Source organism: Primulina tabacum, chromosome 14, assembly GCF_025594145.1.
Source record: "Primulina tabacum isolate GXHZ01 chromosome 14, ASM2559414v2, whole genome shotgun sequence".
NCBI lineage: Eukaryota > Viridiplantae > Streptophyta > Magnoliopsida > Lamiales > Gesneriaceae > Primulina > Primulina tabacum.
Window position 1 is genome coordinate 31,991,848 of NC_134563.1, and position 15,913 is coordinate 32,007,760.

Below are 15,913 nucleotides of genomic sequence, written 5' to 3' on the forward strand. Positions count from 1 at the left end.
GACCATAGCCAAGAGCCCTGGTCAAGCCATACAGTGAGTCGCACGATCAAACCCAAGAACAGCCCCTACATCACGTAACCTGCGCAAAACTTCATCCCGCGGTTCCTGTTGTACCAGACCACTTCCAGCCCCTACCAGTTCACTTAGCAACATCTAAACACACCCTTAATCATAGCCAAACACATCAAAAAATATCCAGGAGATCCCAACGAATCCTGCAACCAAAAACTTGAGAAAACATGAAGAACATGCACAAATTTTCACAGCTTGAGTTATTTTACGATATAAATCACATCTCTCTCATTTATTACAAAAATTTACGAGTTTTCTATCGAATCGAATATCACACAGAGTGCTATAAATCATATATTGAAAATTAGAAATCCAACCTATAAATCGCAGAAATCGAAATAACAGAGGATGACAGGTTTTGCGACACTGAATTTTTTCCAGCTTGAGTGGTTTTATGATAAAAATCATATCTTCCTCGTTTGTTATTAGAAAATTACGAATTGCTATCAAATCGAAAGTATTACAGAGTACTACAAATCATATATCGAAGACGTTTCCAGGAAACGTACCTATAAACAGCATGAATCAAAATCACAACAAATGACGGGTTTTGCTACTCAAAATTTTCATAAATCGTTTAAATCATAACCCATCAAACTTTGCACATATAATCAATGTTTTTCTTGCATGTTTTACATCAAATACACATATATGACATGATCGATGCGTCAAGAAAGGTTTAGAACATGCTTTTGTATCTAAATGCTCGAATAAACGAATACCGGCACGAGAATACGTGGAGTATGAACAGAGGACGATTCCTCGACGTTTTTCTTGACAAAAACTCACCAAAATTTCTAGAATATTGCTAGGATTAGTGCTCAAGAGGTTGCCGCTCAAGGGAGACACAACCCTAGCTTTTTAGGTTAGTTTTAGTGTGTGCAAAAGTATAAGTATATGTGTGTGCATGAGTTTTTTTTGTTTTCTTTCTTCTTTATTTTTTTAAATTTTAATCAACTTAATTAAATGGCTAAACTACTAATTAGGCTAAATAATTAAGCCCACAAAATTTATAAAATAATAAACCATAAGTTAAAGAATTAACTCCTAATTTTCGAAAATTGCAAAAAAATGCTTAAAATATTTTAATTCATCTAATAAATTAAATTTAACCTTAAAATGCTATATATCATAATAATTAAAAATAAATAATTTCTTAACTTAAAATAAAATATAACATTTAATTTTATCGCCTAAATCACCTCCAGTCTCATATCCCCGGCCAAGCATCAAATATTTGCCTGAAAAACTCAAACTTAAGAAATGCATTTAAATCTCATAAAAATAAACATATAAATATTTAAAATAAATTAAACATGTTGAATTCATCATTTAATTCTTTTAAATAAATTAAAATAATTAACCTAATAAATTATGCATGTAGTTTCAGAGTAAGACACATGAATTATATAAATATGTTTCTTTAGTTGCACATATCATGTCACTATTATTGCTTAAAGATCCATCATATCATTATTGAATTCATTTGCAACTCTCGATGTACCAATGATTGCATATTCGGTCAGGATATACGAGTTGAAGTGACCGTACTGTATGCTAATCATAAGTTACTGATTTTTACATGAAATATAAGTGATACCTAGGAGAGATTGTGGAGAAAAACTACAAAAGGCTCTTACCATGATCCGATAGGTGTAATCAGACTTAAGTTGTGACGTTCTTCATCAAGAGGTTGATGAAAAAATGAGGCTAAATTAAGGTAAGTGAGCATAAAAACAAATGTTTTGTGAATTACATGAAGTTTTAAACCTACATCTAGCTATATCTTTGAACTATTCAGAGTCATACAAGTATTGGATTCCATGTTCTCGTTGAGAAAGTCAAATTCGAGAGGTTGAATTTGACGAATGTAATTTGATGGATATCCAACGTGTTGCTTATAAATAAGTTTATAATTAGATTTCATTATTGAAAGTTGTGAAAATTAGCTTAAATGTTAATTAAGTTAGGTGACTGCAACTGCCAAAATTAGCGAAGAAGTTTACAAAGCTGGCAATTGGAAAAAAATGTAACTTCAAAATTTTCATTTTTCATTATATTAACAAAATTTGTACTCTTAATACATCGGTGCTATCTGATCGTCAATCGGGATTATATGAGTTCACAATTATTTAATTAGTGAGTTTAGAATATTCTAATTAAATAATAATTGATTAGTAATGACGACTATATAAGTTTCTCATGAAATATTCTAGAAGGTGTCTAAAATTAATTAATGAATTGACTAAATAATTATTATTTTATTATATTATATCATGTATGATCAAGAGTTGATAATTATTTATATATCAGGTATTATCAAGAATGAAAATACAACATGAGAGTTTTAATAATGAAAATATAGAATCTTGATTCAAGAAAAATCCCGATTGGTTGAAAAACTGTGTTTAATAAATACAAGTTATTAAAAAGTTGATAACATGTGATTAATACAACGCAAAACAAGAAAATCTACAACAAGCTATTGATTTTATCTCTCGACACGAGAGAAATTTCCGTCTACCCTTAGAGGGTCTAGGCTGATCACCTCCCTTCAACCACCACGTTGTCTGCCTGTCGTCGTAGTTCTGTCGGAATCCTGCTATTTTCGGTGATCGATTATCTTAACGCAAATTTCACGTGGATTTATAGTGCAATCTACACGAGTAACAAAGTTTCTGATCATGAACTTAATTATAAGGTTGCTGAAAGTTTGTAAGATTTATAAGAATGGCTAACTCTGCTAATCGAGGGTGGTTTAGTGTCAAGTATACTTAAACGTAAAGATAAATCAAATCTAAACACTCTATTAATAATTTAAATCGTATGATGCCCAAGAACATTTAAAACGTCAATTTTTTAAAAAAAAAATTGATGCATTTTGGATATGAGAAAACAATACTCCAACAATATTATCAATATACTTGAACTCGCCAGATTTCCAAATGGTGTAGGGGTGTTTGTAATGCACTGAAATAAATACCATAATTTGTTGATTTAGATTACGAGGTTACTAAAAACGGTGTTAAAATAACGATATATGTCATATCTTGACATATAAAGTCCAAATAATTTGAAAATTAGAGATGAAATAGAAAATTCAAAGATATAGAAGTTTTGTTTTTGATTTTTTGGTAAATTTGATTGTTTGACTAGTTCAAATGGATATATTGTTTTGAAAATGTTAAATATAATGTAATATTAAAAAAAGTAAATTTGAAAAGTAAGTAGATGAATGAATTCAATAATTTCATTTACCGATATAAAGTTATAGCAGACGAGCGAAAGAGATATAAATATGGTTTCAATTTTTCTTTTCGATCTTGCGACTCAATAGTTTATCTAATCAACGAACCGACTTCAGTTCTGGAATCGTTGACACACGGTATTCGATTAAAGGAATACATTTAATATTTTTGGAAATATTTGGAATTCATCAATTTTTTCGAATAAATCTGATAAATTGTTAAAGCATTGAAATTGAATATTTTTGAATATTGTATGATAGAAGATTATAGTTGCGTTATTTGGAATTATTCTTAATTTATTATAACAAGAAATTTTAATCGTTAAATCAAAATTGGGGCATTGTTTGTTTGTTGTTGTTAAATCAAATTATTTATTCGGAGTCTACGAGACATATGATATATTTTGTATGAAGTTTTCATAGCTTAGCGGATGTTTTGATATATTATATTATTTTAAGTTATTTGGTGTATTTGATATTAGTATCGTGATGATAAAAATTTATAACCGAGTTTTATATTTTTGTTGAATTAATTGTTGTTGAGTTATTTGATGTTGTACATTGAGGCTCTTATGATTGTGTTGATACAGTGACAATGATATGATAATTGTTGTTGAGTTATTTAGAAATATCACAAGCCTGAGGATCAAATAAATAAACAAATTTTATATATAATCGATTATCAGGTATGTGTTGACGTACAAACATATATTGTTATTGTTTAGTATTGACGAATACTATTATGTTGAATGAGGATAAATCATCGGGAATGAGTGATTGATATTTTGTGTGTTGTTACTTATTATTGTTGATGGCCGGTTATTGGGCAATGATGTTGTTTGTTGCGGTAGTATAGGAGCAACATGTCTCAATAGTAGGGGAGCGATGTACGTTGTTTGTTGCGGTATCAGGGGAGCGACATGTTACATTAGTAGGAAAACGACATATTGTTGATGTTTTTTGTCGCAGTAATAGAGAGATAATTATTATATTATCTCTTATATAATGTTATAAATAGTGTGTTGACTACACTGTTTGATCGTATATGCATTATATTATTATGTAGTAGAAATAAATATTTTTATGCATATTACGTCACATATTTTATAATTACGTGGCGAGACTTGAGATGTCACACTTGGTGGTATCAGAGCATATGTTAGATGCATGTGATGATTATGAGTTGGGTTTGTGATGATTGAGTTGGAAGATGATATTATATGCTTGTATCTGTGCTTTTGACGTGTTGTTGATGATTTCTTGGTCTGGTTGATTATTATTTAGCTGCGTGTATTTTTGGGCGAAAGATGTGATGATGATGATTGGATTGTAATTGTTAAATTTTATGATTAACAATTTGATGGAAGCTAGGGAACATGTACATCCACATGAGGAAATGAATGAAGTTGACAATGGGTTTAGGCTGGTGAATCTATTGCCACCTCTTCATATGGTACAGACACCTACAAAGCATATTTTATTGCCTGGTGAGTTGAGTTTGACAAAGCTTAGTAATTATCTTTCGCCGAGATTTAATAGCTCTGAGACCGTGGAACGAGCGGAGGAGTGGATTGAGGGGATATAGCAGATTTTTGTGACTTATTTGTGTCTTACGTCTGCTTGGTTATGATTGGCTACATTTCAGCTTTCGATGAATGTACTGTTGTGGTGGAAGACTACTGAGGCTAGATTGAGAGCCCATGGTCGTACTGTTGATTGGGATGTGTTTCGATCTCATTTATTTGATAAATACTTTTCTATAGGAGTCGGACAAAAGAAATAGACAGAATTTGAGGAGTTCAAACAAGGTAGTATGTCTGTTGTTGAGTATGAGTCTCAGTATTTTACTTTGTTGAAATATGTGACACATGTTGATATTCATATGAATGCTCATGCTAAGATGATGCATTTCTTGATATGGTTGAAGTTAGAGTTGTTTGATCGTGTAAAATCAAACAACCCAATATCATTTGAGGATGCAGTGACAATGATTGAGATGACTGAGTTAGTGATGCAAGAGTATGGGATCAGGGATGATTATCAGAGCGGACTCAGGAGTCATTGAGACTGCACAGACAACCATTTAAACTTTAGAAGGGTTCATCTTCATCTTCATCATCTGGGAAGCGTCTATTTGATTCACGACGTGTTGAGAGTCGTTGGGTGTAGTTCTCAGTCTATACATGGATAGAGGAGCCTAGATGAGTGAAGCGTGGGAGATCTCATCTGATCAGACAATGCACATAGACCAAGATCACCTGTTAGTGTTTTTATTTATCCTGCTACGAATAATTATGGATGATTCGGTAATGCAGTATATGTCAAATAAAGTAGCTAAAATAAATATTGAAATAATTATAGTTGGAAGAAATATTCAATTTGGTATTTGTTTTGTATTCACAAGTCTACTAATTATGTTTAACTTAGTTGTTAGAACATGATTGTGAATACCAAAACATATAAATTGTTTGGATTCAAGTATAATATTTTATTTTATTTTTCTTTGGGACAAAAGATACATTGATAAACGTAGTAAAAAAAATCTAGGGTATAGAGAGTTGAATGTCTTCATATGCATTATTGAATTGAGTTGCTATATATCCTTAACTGCCATATGACTACGAGCTCTTAATTAATATGCTCGATTGTCAAACGATCAATTTGCTTGTTTGAAATTAGTGGTATCTATGATTATGATCAATTTAAGAGGAAAAAAAATATTTATAGTCCTCATATGCGAGTGAGAGACGTAGAAGATAACAAAATGGGTTAACAAATCGTGCCTTAGGGGTGACCTGATCCAAATGAATTCAAATGTTTCATTCGATTCTTTATTGGAGGGAATAGTTTTTTTTTCCAATAACTTCCACTACGCATATGAAATAATACATGTCCAAAAAAATTGAAAGAGGAGTGGCCGAGACTTTCTTCTTCAATTCATTCTCAAATCATAATATTTATTCTATTTTATTAAGGTTGAGCATATGAAAGTAACTACCTAAGAGGATACCAACTTTTTCTTCCAGTTTTACCCTTATATGTTACTAAAATTCCACTTTTGTTTTTTGTTATTTTTTTTAAAATTTCCACGCATTTTTATTTTTATTTTTTTTATTTCAACCATTCAAATATCAATTTAGTCACTCCATAAATTATCAAATTAAACTTTGGTTCATCGATAATGACAAAAAAAAATTGCGTAGGTAAATTAACTAGTACAAATTAAACTTCTATTATTCTGATTAATATTAAATATGAACAGTAAACACAATCCCCGAATCTCTGATATTGTATAATTGAAAATTGCTTTCCTGTTTTACGATCAATTTGATACAATACATTCCAAAATATGTATTTCAAATTATCTCACTTTCTTGTTAAATATCTTTTCTTCCTCCCTCAAGTTATAATGTCATGCAAATAAATTTTGTTGTCAAATACCTTGCGTTTCGCTTGTCAAGCATACCACTCAGGTATCCCATCGCATGCAGCAGCGCATTCATCTTTTCTGGTACTGGTTTATATTAATAGAGGCATTTTTGAATTCTCAGTGGGTAGTAGTTTAAGGACTTTTTGAATGGATCGTGTATTCTTTAAATATTTTACTGGTTTCTATAGAGCGACGTGCCATAAAATTATTATTAGCATACAAAATACCATAGAAAGTCAATTACAGAACAGTAAAATCTCAGGTAAACATCAGGGGCAGAACAGATGTAATACTGATACATTTACATGGCATAAAAGGTCTCACATCACTTCATATTAAAAATGCATCTTAAACACTTGCGAACTCCAACAAGAACTCACGACATTTTATTTAGAATCCATCCTCAAATGGGATTTTTATTCATCGATGCCAAACGAACCCGAAAACAGCAGTGTTTATGCCTTCTCCAGAAGCTTTTTAATATCCTTCTGCAAAGTCACGGGATCGAGGAATTTTTAAGCTATCGGGATTGTAAACGAGGCAACACCACAAAGCAGAAACTAAATTTCTTTACCTCTATGCTGAGGGGAGAGGTGGTGGGTAAGAAACGATCAACGACATGACCCTCTTTATCGACAAGAAATTTTGCAAAGTTCCATTTGATACCGTCCCCAAGAAGGCTACCTTTGCTTGACTTTAGGAACTTGTATAATGGGGCAGCTGCGGGACCGTTCACGTCGACCTATATGTTTGACATGACAGGTAAAGTTTCTTCTACAACTATGTTGAAACGGCTCGGCCAACTCGGGGATAAGGAAACATTTCACAAATCAAAGAAGTGTTTTAAGTTGGAAAAGACCTCCTAAAGGAAACCAGCTATGTTAAAATTGTTACCTTGTCGAAAATGGGATACTCAGCCTTGAAGCGAGTGCAAGCAAACTCTTGAATTTCTTCATTGGTGCCAGGCTCTTGTGAGTTAAACTGATTGCATGGAAAAGCCAATATCTCCAAACCTGCACATAATGGAGACTTATCATAGAGTAGTCACCAGGGATTTTCCTCCAGAAAATTACACAAATTATGGAAGAAAATTAAACTCAAACAAGGCGAGCTTCAAATACTCATTTGTTGCAAGACATAATGCTACAAAGCTTTTCAAGCCTCAAACAGCAGGAGTAATTTCGTCACCTCCAAGTACAAAGTGCGACAATAAAAATTAAAAGAATAAGACACAAATATCAGACCTTGATCCTTGTATTTCCCATACAACTGGGCCAACTCGGTGTAATTTCCGCTAGTCAGGCCACTGCACAGGATTAGGAACGAAATCACATCAACATTTTCATCAGAATGTAAACAGATGCACTACTGAGTCAAAACAGAAACAAAATTGAAATGCTCATTCTCAAATGGTGCACAAAAGCTTGAAAATCAGAAAAAACCTCTCTTGTTTATCATAGTAAATATTTAGATACTAGAAGCCAACATGCGGGTAAGTATACTATTGACATATACGTGACTATCTAGGATCAACAATTTGTATCTATGGATCAAGCATGACAACCAAATAAGAAAAACAAAACTCAACACGACTTCCCAATAACATTATTTGAAAGGGCCTGCCTAAACATCGAGCACAAGTCAAGGTGCCATCCCAAGCATGCAAAGTAGCATAGAAGAATTCCTTTCCTACACTCCAATTCTAAAAATAATTCATTAGTACAACATAGAAAGGGGTATGCGCATACCACTGCGAGGCCACATTGACAATAAGCAGGACCTTTCCCTTGTAGATGCTTAAATCAACATCATTTCCTTTAATATCCTGCAACCACCCACCATTATCAACGAAAAAATGGAACCAAAAGGGAAAGCAGGAGCTAATTGTAGGAAAGGATCATCTAATTTGATCCAGGTATCAGTTAAAAAAAACTCATGTGATCCTGTGGATCAATTTTGTTTTAACCAAATCTTCGACAAACCAATGAAAAATATTTTTTTTTTCAAAAATAATACTACCAGTTGCATGTAAAGGTAGAGACATGATCCAACCAAATATTATTTTTATGTCAAAAATATTAATTTCAACCGACTCTAAACACATTTGTGGGTGTGAAACTTTTATTCTCCTAAGATTAAATTCGTATCCTATTAAAATTTTAAAATCATATCTAACATTACAGATGATATTTGAGATCTTGAGGCTGTTCAGCCAGACAAGATCAAGCTCATGCTCTTCTTTCTTCCAAATTACAAGCAATCACTTTAATTCAACCACTAAAATGTCGGCATAACCTGATACAAGATTTTTTCAATCACACCAAACAAATCCCTAAATTCCCCTCTCCAAGAAAAAGAAATTTGGCAGAAATTCCAATATCACAAAAAAAAAAAACAATAACAAATCATTCACACTAAAATTAAAGAAACAAAATTGACTACGATCAACAATAAAGGATACGCCTATAATAAAATCATCCACTTAATTTAAAAATTAGAGAGATGAAATAGAGGTACCTTAACAGTGAAGTCGTGAACTGATTGAGGCGCGGCTGACTGGCTGGCCATTGTGTGATCTGCTCTCGCGCCTAGAAACAAAGATTTTCTTGAATTAATCACACCCGAGAAAGCTGAAGTACTCACAAATCTAGCTTCGTATGGCTTAGAAGGAAGAGGAAGAGGAAGAGGAATCGAAATACGCAGTGAACCGAAATGGGTTTTCCCAAGAATCAACAAAGAACTCAAAGGTCCAACGAATTTGTTTAGATTGTTCAAAACCCGGTTTGAGAGAGAGAGCATAATGATCGAGCATATATATAAAATCCAAAGGAAAATGGAGAATAAATATGGGGTGGTAATTTGATTCTGTATTGGCACGTGTCACGGTGAAAATTAGAGTAACGTGGAAGTATGGCCTCCGAGCATGTGCACGTGATTCGGAATTTTTTGAAATTATTATATTATATATGGTGTATCTGTATAATTTTTTTTAGTATATATATTATTAGACGGTTATATTCATATTTATAATAAAAATAATATTTTTGATATAAAAATAATATTTTTTGGTAGACGATCCAAACAAAATAGTCTCACAAAACGACTCAAAAAAATTTTTGTGCTTTTTTTATATAAAAGACAAATAATACCATAATAATATTATTATGTATTGTAATTTGAATTGTTTATATTTAAGCAAGATCATGCCATAATTATGAAAATTAGTAAGAGATTGATCCCAATTTTCAAATGATAAATTTAAAAAACAAAAAATAAAATAAACAAAATACCAAAAAAAAAATGACACAATAGTATAAGATTATAATACTATAATATCATATAGAAAATTAAAATATAGAGATACCTAGAAAACACACATTAAAAATTATTTTTTTAAAAAAAAGAAAAGAAAAAAGAATCAAAAATGCAATTTGTTATAAGTGGACATATGTAAATTGGGGGTGCAAACGTGTCATCTAGAAACAAATTAAATACATAATTGCAGAATATTGGATAAGAAGGATAATATTCTTCTATAGTGATGCAAATTAATTTGGTGGTGGAAATTAATATTTGTTTTCCTTTAAAATTTTGTGTCCTTTCTCATAAAAGTTTATTTCTTTGTTGAAAAGTTCCAATTCACATATTGAGTTACAAAACATATTTAAAATGATAAAACTATGTTAAGTGTATTTTCGAAGAATATGTCTTTTGTGAGACAATTTCATAAATTTTTATCTGTGAAACAGGTTAACTTTACCAATATTCATAGTAAAAAATAATACTCTTAACATAAAAAATAATATTTATTCATGGATAATCCAAATAAAAAATATGTCTCACAAAATACGATCCTTGAGACTGTTGACACAAATTTTTGTAATTTTTGAAATTATTTTTCAAATAAAATATAAAGATAATTTTGACATTTCAGATATATTTATATGTACAGATTTTTTTTTTCACAAGGTTAAATTTATTTTAATTAAATTGAAGCCCAACTCATAACATATTAAAAAGTCATATTACATACACCTAAAACATGTCCCAATCCAAAATAATGTCCAAAACCAACATAACATAGTTTACAACATGCTATCGGTCCTAGCCGGAAGTCGCCTGAAGAAGTTCACGGGCACGGAAGGCAATCGGTACCGGAACCGCGGGTGCCTCATCATGTACAAACCTGTCAATGCTGCAATTACCTGAAATGGCGTCACGTACAAAACTGAAGCTGCGATGAGGCAGAAAGTAACAAAGATAGCCGTGGCCCGAGGATCCCTCCAGCTTAGCAAAGATTGGCATCGCTCGCCTTGAGTTGCAATGTCCCCAACAACGGTCTGAATCCTCCCAGCAACGCTCCTCAGTCGATCATATCTCATCCGGACAAGATCTGGATTTTTACTCGTCGGGAATGTGTCAAACTCTTCATCGAGTTCATCAGGATGAACCGCCTCGGCCTGTGAGATTTTGGTGTTCATGTGGGGTGGATATCTTGGTCTATACCGGAAGTTCCATATTCCTATCAGAAACATGTAGAGGAAAATTGTAGGTAGGATCAACTCGGGAAAGGAGACGAGCATGAGGTATAGAACATGCACGAGCACGGTTGTCACTGGGTTTTTCCAAATACAGATTTCGGCGAGCCATTTCCCTACAGAAAACAAGCATGAGAAGACCGACATTAGTCGGAAGAAGTTGGCTTTGCTTCGGCGCATGCTCCAGAGGTGTGAGTCGACATCAGACTCAGACATGTATTCTACGACCTCTTTCCTAAGTGGGGGCTCGGCTCGACCCAACCTTGTGGCCACTATGTTGACAGCTTGGTGGCGTAGCATGTCTAATTGCATGACCGTGAAAGGCCTTATGTAGTGCATTTTCGGAAGTAGTGGTCGTGAGTAAACATAGAGCATGTTTACGAAAGAAGTTGACGAGAATCGTAATGCCAAATGCAACTCTCCCATTTTCTTGATACCGGTAGGGTGGAGAACTAGCAGTGGATAAAAATGTGTGTAAACTCTACCCGTTTCTAGTGTTGAAATTCGAATACGAACCTTTCCAATTTTCAAGTCCTTGTTTCCATTCGGACCCTTTTCGCCTAATTGGCTGTTGTCGAAGACACCGACTGTCAGGACAGTTGCTGGATCAAATACTTCCCATGTATACTGCTCATTGTATTTCGGAGAAAGGTTGTCAACAACAGTACGGGTTCGGATCCATTTGTGCCCGTATTTTGCCACACAATATGTATCCGAAGTGCCCTTTCCATCCCGAGTTTTCATAGGGTGAAGCCCAACAGCGTTCAACACACCAAGTTCCAAGATCCCTACTGGAGGCTTCCAAAGTGGTTTTGCTGTGGGCCGAAGGTCGCTGCTGTAATGAGTTGACTCGTCAAGAACATGGTAGCCTCCGTCTAAACAAACCCGGAGATGGAGTTTACTAGAGAATTTATCTTTCTTGAGTTGATCAACATCCACGACGACAGGCTGATCAAGATTAAACCAATGAGAATGAATGACGCGATCATCAGCACGTTTTTCAACCATACTCAATGGTATAATGACCCTCCCGATTGTTTCATCTTTCCCCGGAGCCACGCGATCCTCGACCGTCAGAACAAGATGGTCTTCAAAAGGTTCCGCAGCTACAAAAAACAGATCCTCGTTCCATAGAGGGTTGAAATTTCGTGCCGGAACCGGCTTCGTTCTCATAACTTGATTGCCTATCTGTGCCTTAACATAAGCATCTGGAAATCGAGTCTTCTCCAATGGTACTAAGTCCTGGGCTTCAACGACATTTACCCGGACATACCACAAGCGCGGTGAATGATAGACTTTTGAACGTATGAGAGCAGATGCAGCAGCTGAGCTGTCGATTGGTGTAGCTGCATCAGAGTGACATGCATCAGGAAAGGCCTCATCTGCTTGAGTACCGATCCAAACCGCAAGCATCAACTCACCCTTTGTCTTCTCTCCCTTCTTGTCTTGGAGTCGATACCACTCAGGAGCCAGAGGACTATCGGGTGGAACACGCATTGGGACCTCATTGAGGTTGAATCTGATAAAGCCAACAAAGTCATCTTTCATGAGATCTTTATCCTTGACAACTACTTCAAGCACAGATGCTTGCATCCGCTCCCGTGAGAAGGCGAAAACAACATTCCACAATGGATTTTGCTGTTTCTCAATGTGCTTGGTAACACCTTTAAAATTTCCTATTTTCACCTCCACATACGGATCCAAACTCCCAGTGACATCCATAGCAGGAAGGTCACGAGCCTTAACAACCCTGACAAAAAGGAAGTGCATTTTTTCAACAAGATCGTAAGTACCAGCAGCTGTCCTATCTGTCTGAATCACACGTCCCCCAACAACTCGTCCTCCTCCAAGAAAAGGACTTGTTTCCTTAAGCGAATAATCGACCGGTTGTGCCAATGACGTTGATTGAACCCGAACAAGGGTTGAAGGCTGTTGTTCCGCAGCCTTCATCTCGTCTGCCACATATTTAGCTGTTTGATAAGGAACTGAAAATGCCTGAGCATGATCCTGCGGTTCTGACTTTTCTCGCTTCGGGAGATGATGAAATGTGTGTCTTGCCTCCGATTTAAAATTTTGACTTGAATTAGAGATAGCTTTAGCAACCTGTTCCGGGGGCACTTGAGTTTCCTCGACTTCAGAAACAGGAGCAGATGACTTTATAGATGGATCATCTGTGACATAAACTCTCAGTCCTAGCTCCCCACGAACGCGAGAAAAGATACTGCGCTTTTCCAAAGGATACTGCAAGACAACCGCGTCAGAATAGGGAACGAAGGAAGTCCCATTGATGCTTACTTTTCCAAGAAAGGACCGAGTTTGAGCTGCTTTCACATTATTGTAGATGCAAGCATCAAGAGTAAGACAGTTGAGGGCAGATGGATCAGTCATATTGAAGAAAAAACTCTCAGTTCCACACCGGATTGAGATCTTTTTCCTTGATACTTGTACGATACTTTTGACCATCGAAGCAAAGCTCCACAAAGGAACTAGATGAACCCTGTCCGTGTTTGGGTAAAAGGTTTTGAGCACCAACCACATCAACTCCTATCTTCAGGTCACCCATAGTCATTGTAGTATGTTGTCTACGAGAAAATCACTATCCGAAGAATGAGGTTCCAGGTCCTGATAGCTACAACAACAACAAAGAAAAACAATTGGATCTCATATAGCAAGTTTATGACTGTCGTTGAACAAAAGAAGAAAAATTATGCCAGAAAAAGCCAAGAAAAAGCATTCACATGATACCCAAAGGACAAATCTACGAGTAATACAAATTTAAGCACAGCAAAACCAACATTTTTTGCCGTAAAACTTTGATTAAATGCTGCGTCACAACCCACCTCTCGAACTAAGATTTCAAGTCGCATGAAGAAGAAATGGGACAAAATTCGCAGAAATAAACTTCATAAAATGAGCTGCAACGCAAGAGCATTGCGAGTAAACATCAAAGAAAGTGATGACATAGTATTGTTATCGAGCTTTCAAGACAATCAAGAAATTCATTTACTATGAATCAGAAAATGCTACATGTTCTCAGATTATTAGCAAAAGGACAGAGACGAGATTTTCTGTTCATAAACCCATTCCACCTACAACCTTAAAATATATAACCTTAATTAAAGTCCAACTCTCGGGTCACTCGGAGGGGAATGGTACCAAATTGGATCCAACTTTATTAGAAAAAGAAACAGATCAGAGTAACAAAAACAATAGTTTATGGCACATGAACAGATCTAGCTTGAACAAATATTATTTTAGTGCAGATCAAAATCAAAATTTTGTCTTTGAGAATGGATTTGACAGAATCATGCATTACGGCCCACAAGCTAAAGTAGCAATCATTATTAAAACAAAGATTGACAGGTAATACAGACAAGAAATGAAATCACGTTCATTGAAAAGTCCACCTATCTTTTCTTAAAATTTTCACAAAATACACTTCAGGGATATTACTAAACTCTAACTGACAATGCAACACAAGAACTCTACTTTTTTCAAGAGAAATTGGGTGGCAACAACTTGGTGTATTTTTTTTATTTTTTCTATTTTCTTTATTTAGAAGAAGGAAAAAATTGGGTCAACTGTTTCATGTGCTCGTGTGTGTACCTCGTGGAGAGATCCGTGTACTTGAACAAAGAATTCTTGAAATTACAAAACTAAAGTTTGCTTAAGAAAAAGAAAGATGCATATACTTTAGTCACATTCGAGTCTAAACTGCATATACTCCACAAAGGAACTAAAGAGAGAAGGCATAATATAGACATCAATACATAATAATTAATAAGTATAAATATAAAATAACATAATATAATTACAAAAAGGTAAGCCAAAGTACTTTGACGAGCAAAAAGACACCACTTTTTTTAAAATCATTAAAACTTAGATATGAAAAGGTTATTAAAAAAATTAAGATAAACGTAATCTAAAGCAGCTAAATGAAATTTACGTTGCCCAAGACAAGAGAGACGCACAAATGTGTGTTGTGCGTGAAAAGACTGGAAAGATTAATCTTTTACCAGAAACAAAAAGCTCATCGAAGTCTTCTAAAATTTCAACACAAATCGGTGTTTTATGTCAAAAAAAGAACTTTTTCAAGTAAAAAAAGAAAAGAAAGACGCCAAAAACCAAAGAATTCAAGAAATTTTAAAAATTTGGAAAAACATTTCCTGTGTTCTGAAAGAAATACCAGTATTTGTATCTGCAAACAGCCCTTCAGCAATTATCTACCGACACAAAATCTACCCCTTCAACCGAGAACCATAAAGAAACAAAAAGGAAAAAAAAAGAGGGCGGGGTGGTGTTGGTTTCACAAATCAAGAAAAATGCAGAGGGTAAGAAAGAAACAGATAAATGCAGCAAAAGCACAGCACTGAAATGTATGTAAGATTAATCGAGAAGGGTGGCAGAGGAGATACTGGGGTTGGGTGGGTGGGGCTTTGAACTTTAAATCATCGTTTCTGTGCAAAGGAAAATTACGGTCATCAATGGCATAACAGGTGGACGATGGAGGAATAGTTACAGGAAAATACACTTTTTCTTTCTTTCTTTTCTTTTTTTTTTTAAAGAAAAAACTTTATGATGGTCAAATATATAATTTAAATAAAATTTGAAACTTTGGAAAGTATA

The 15,913-nt window shown here is 34.4% G+C and overlaps 2 protein-coding genes across 2 annotated transcripts; both read right to left on the bottom strand.

Moving 5' to 3' along the window:
* Positions 1–6,989: 6,989 nt before the first annotated feature.
* On the bottom strand, positions 6,990–9,556 carry LOC142525076 (putative phospholipid hydroperoxide glutathione peroxidase). Its single transcript, XM_075629247.1, has 6 exons — positions 9,267–9,556; positions 8,498–8,574; positions 7,994–8,055; positions 7,644–7,762; positions 7,324–7,491; positions 6,990–7,237 (listed from the first exon to the last, which is right to left on the bottom strand). The coding sequence occupies exons 1-6, from the start codon at positions 9,546–9,548 to the stop codon at positions 7,205–7,207; spliced, it is 741 nt and encodes a 246-aa protein (XP_075485362.1). The 5' UTR covers positions 9,549–9,556; the 3' UTR covers positions 6,990–7,204.
* A 1,168-nt stretch (positions 9,557–10,724) lies between these two features.
* Positions 10,725–15,684, bottom strand: LOC142525325 (multiple C2 domain and transmembrane region protein 7-like). The gene is given in 3 exon segments (XM_075629585.1): positions 10,725–13,696; positions 13,698–13,916; positions 15,474–15,684. Coding segments are annotated over 2 exon segments (3,021 nt in total). The 5' UTR covers positions 13,857–13,916; positions 15,474–15,684; the 3' UTR covers positions 10,725–10,834.
* Between the last annotated feature and the right edge of the window lie 229 nt (positions 15,685–15,913).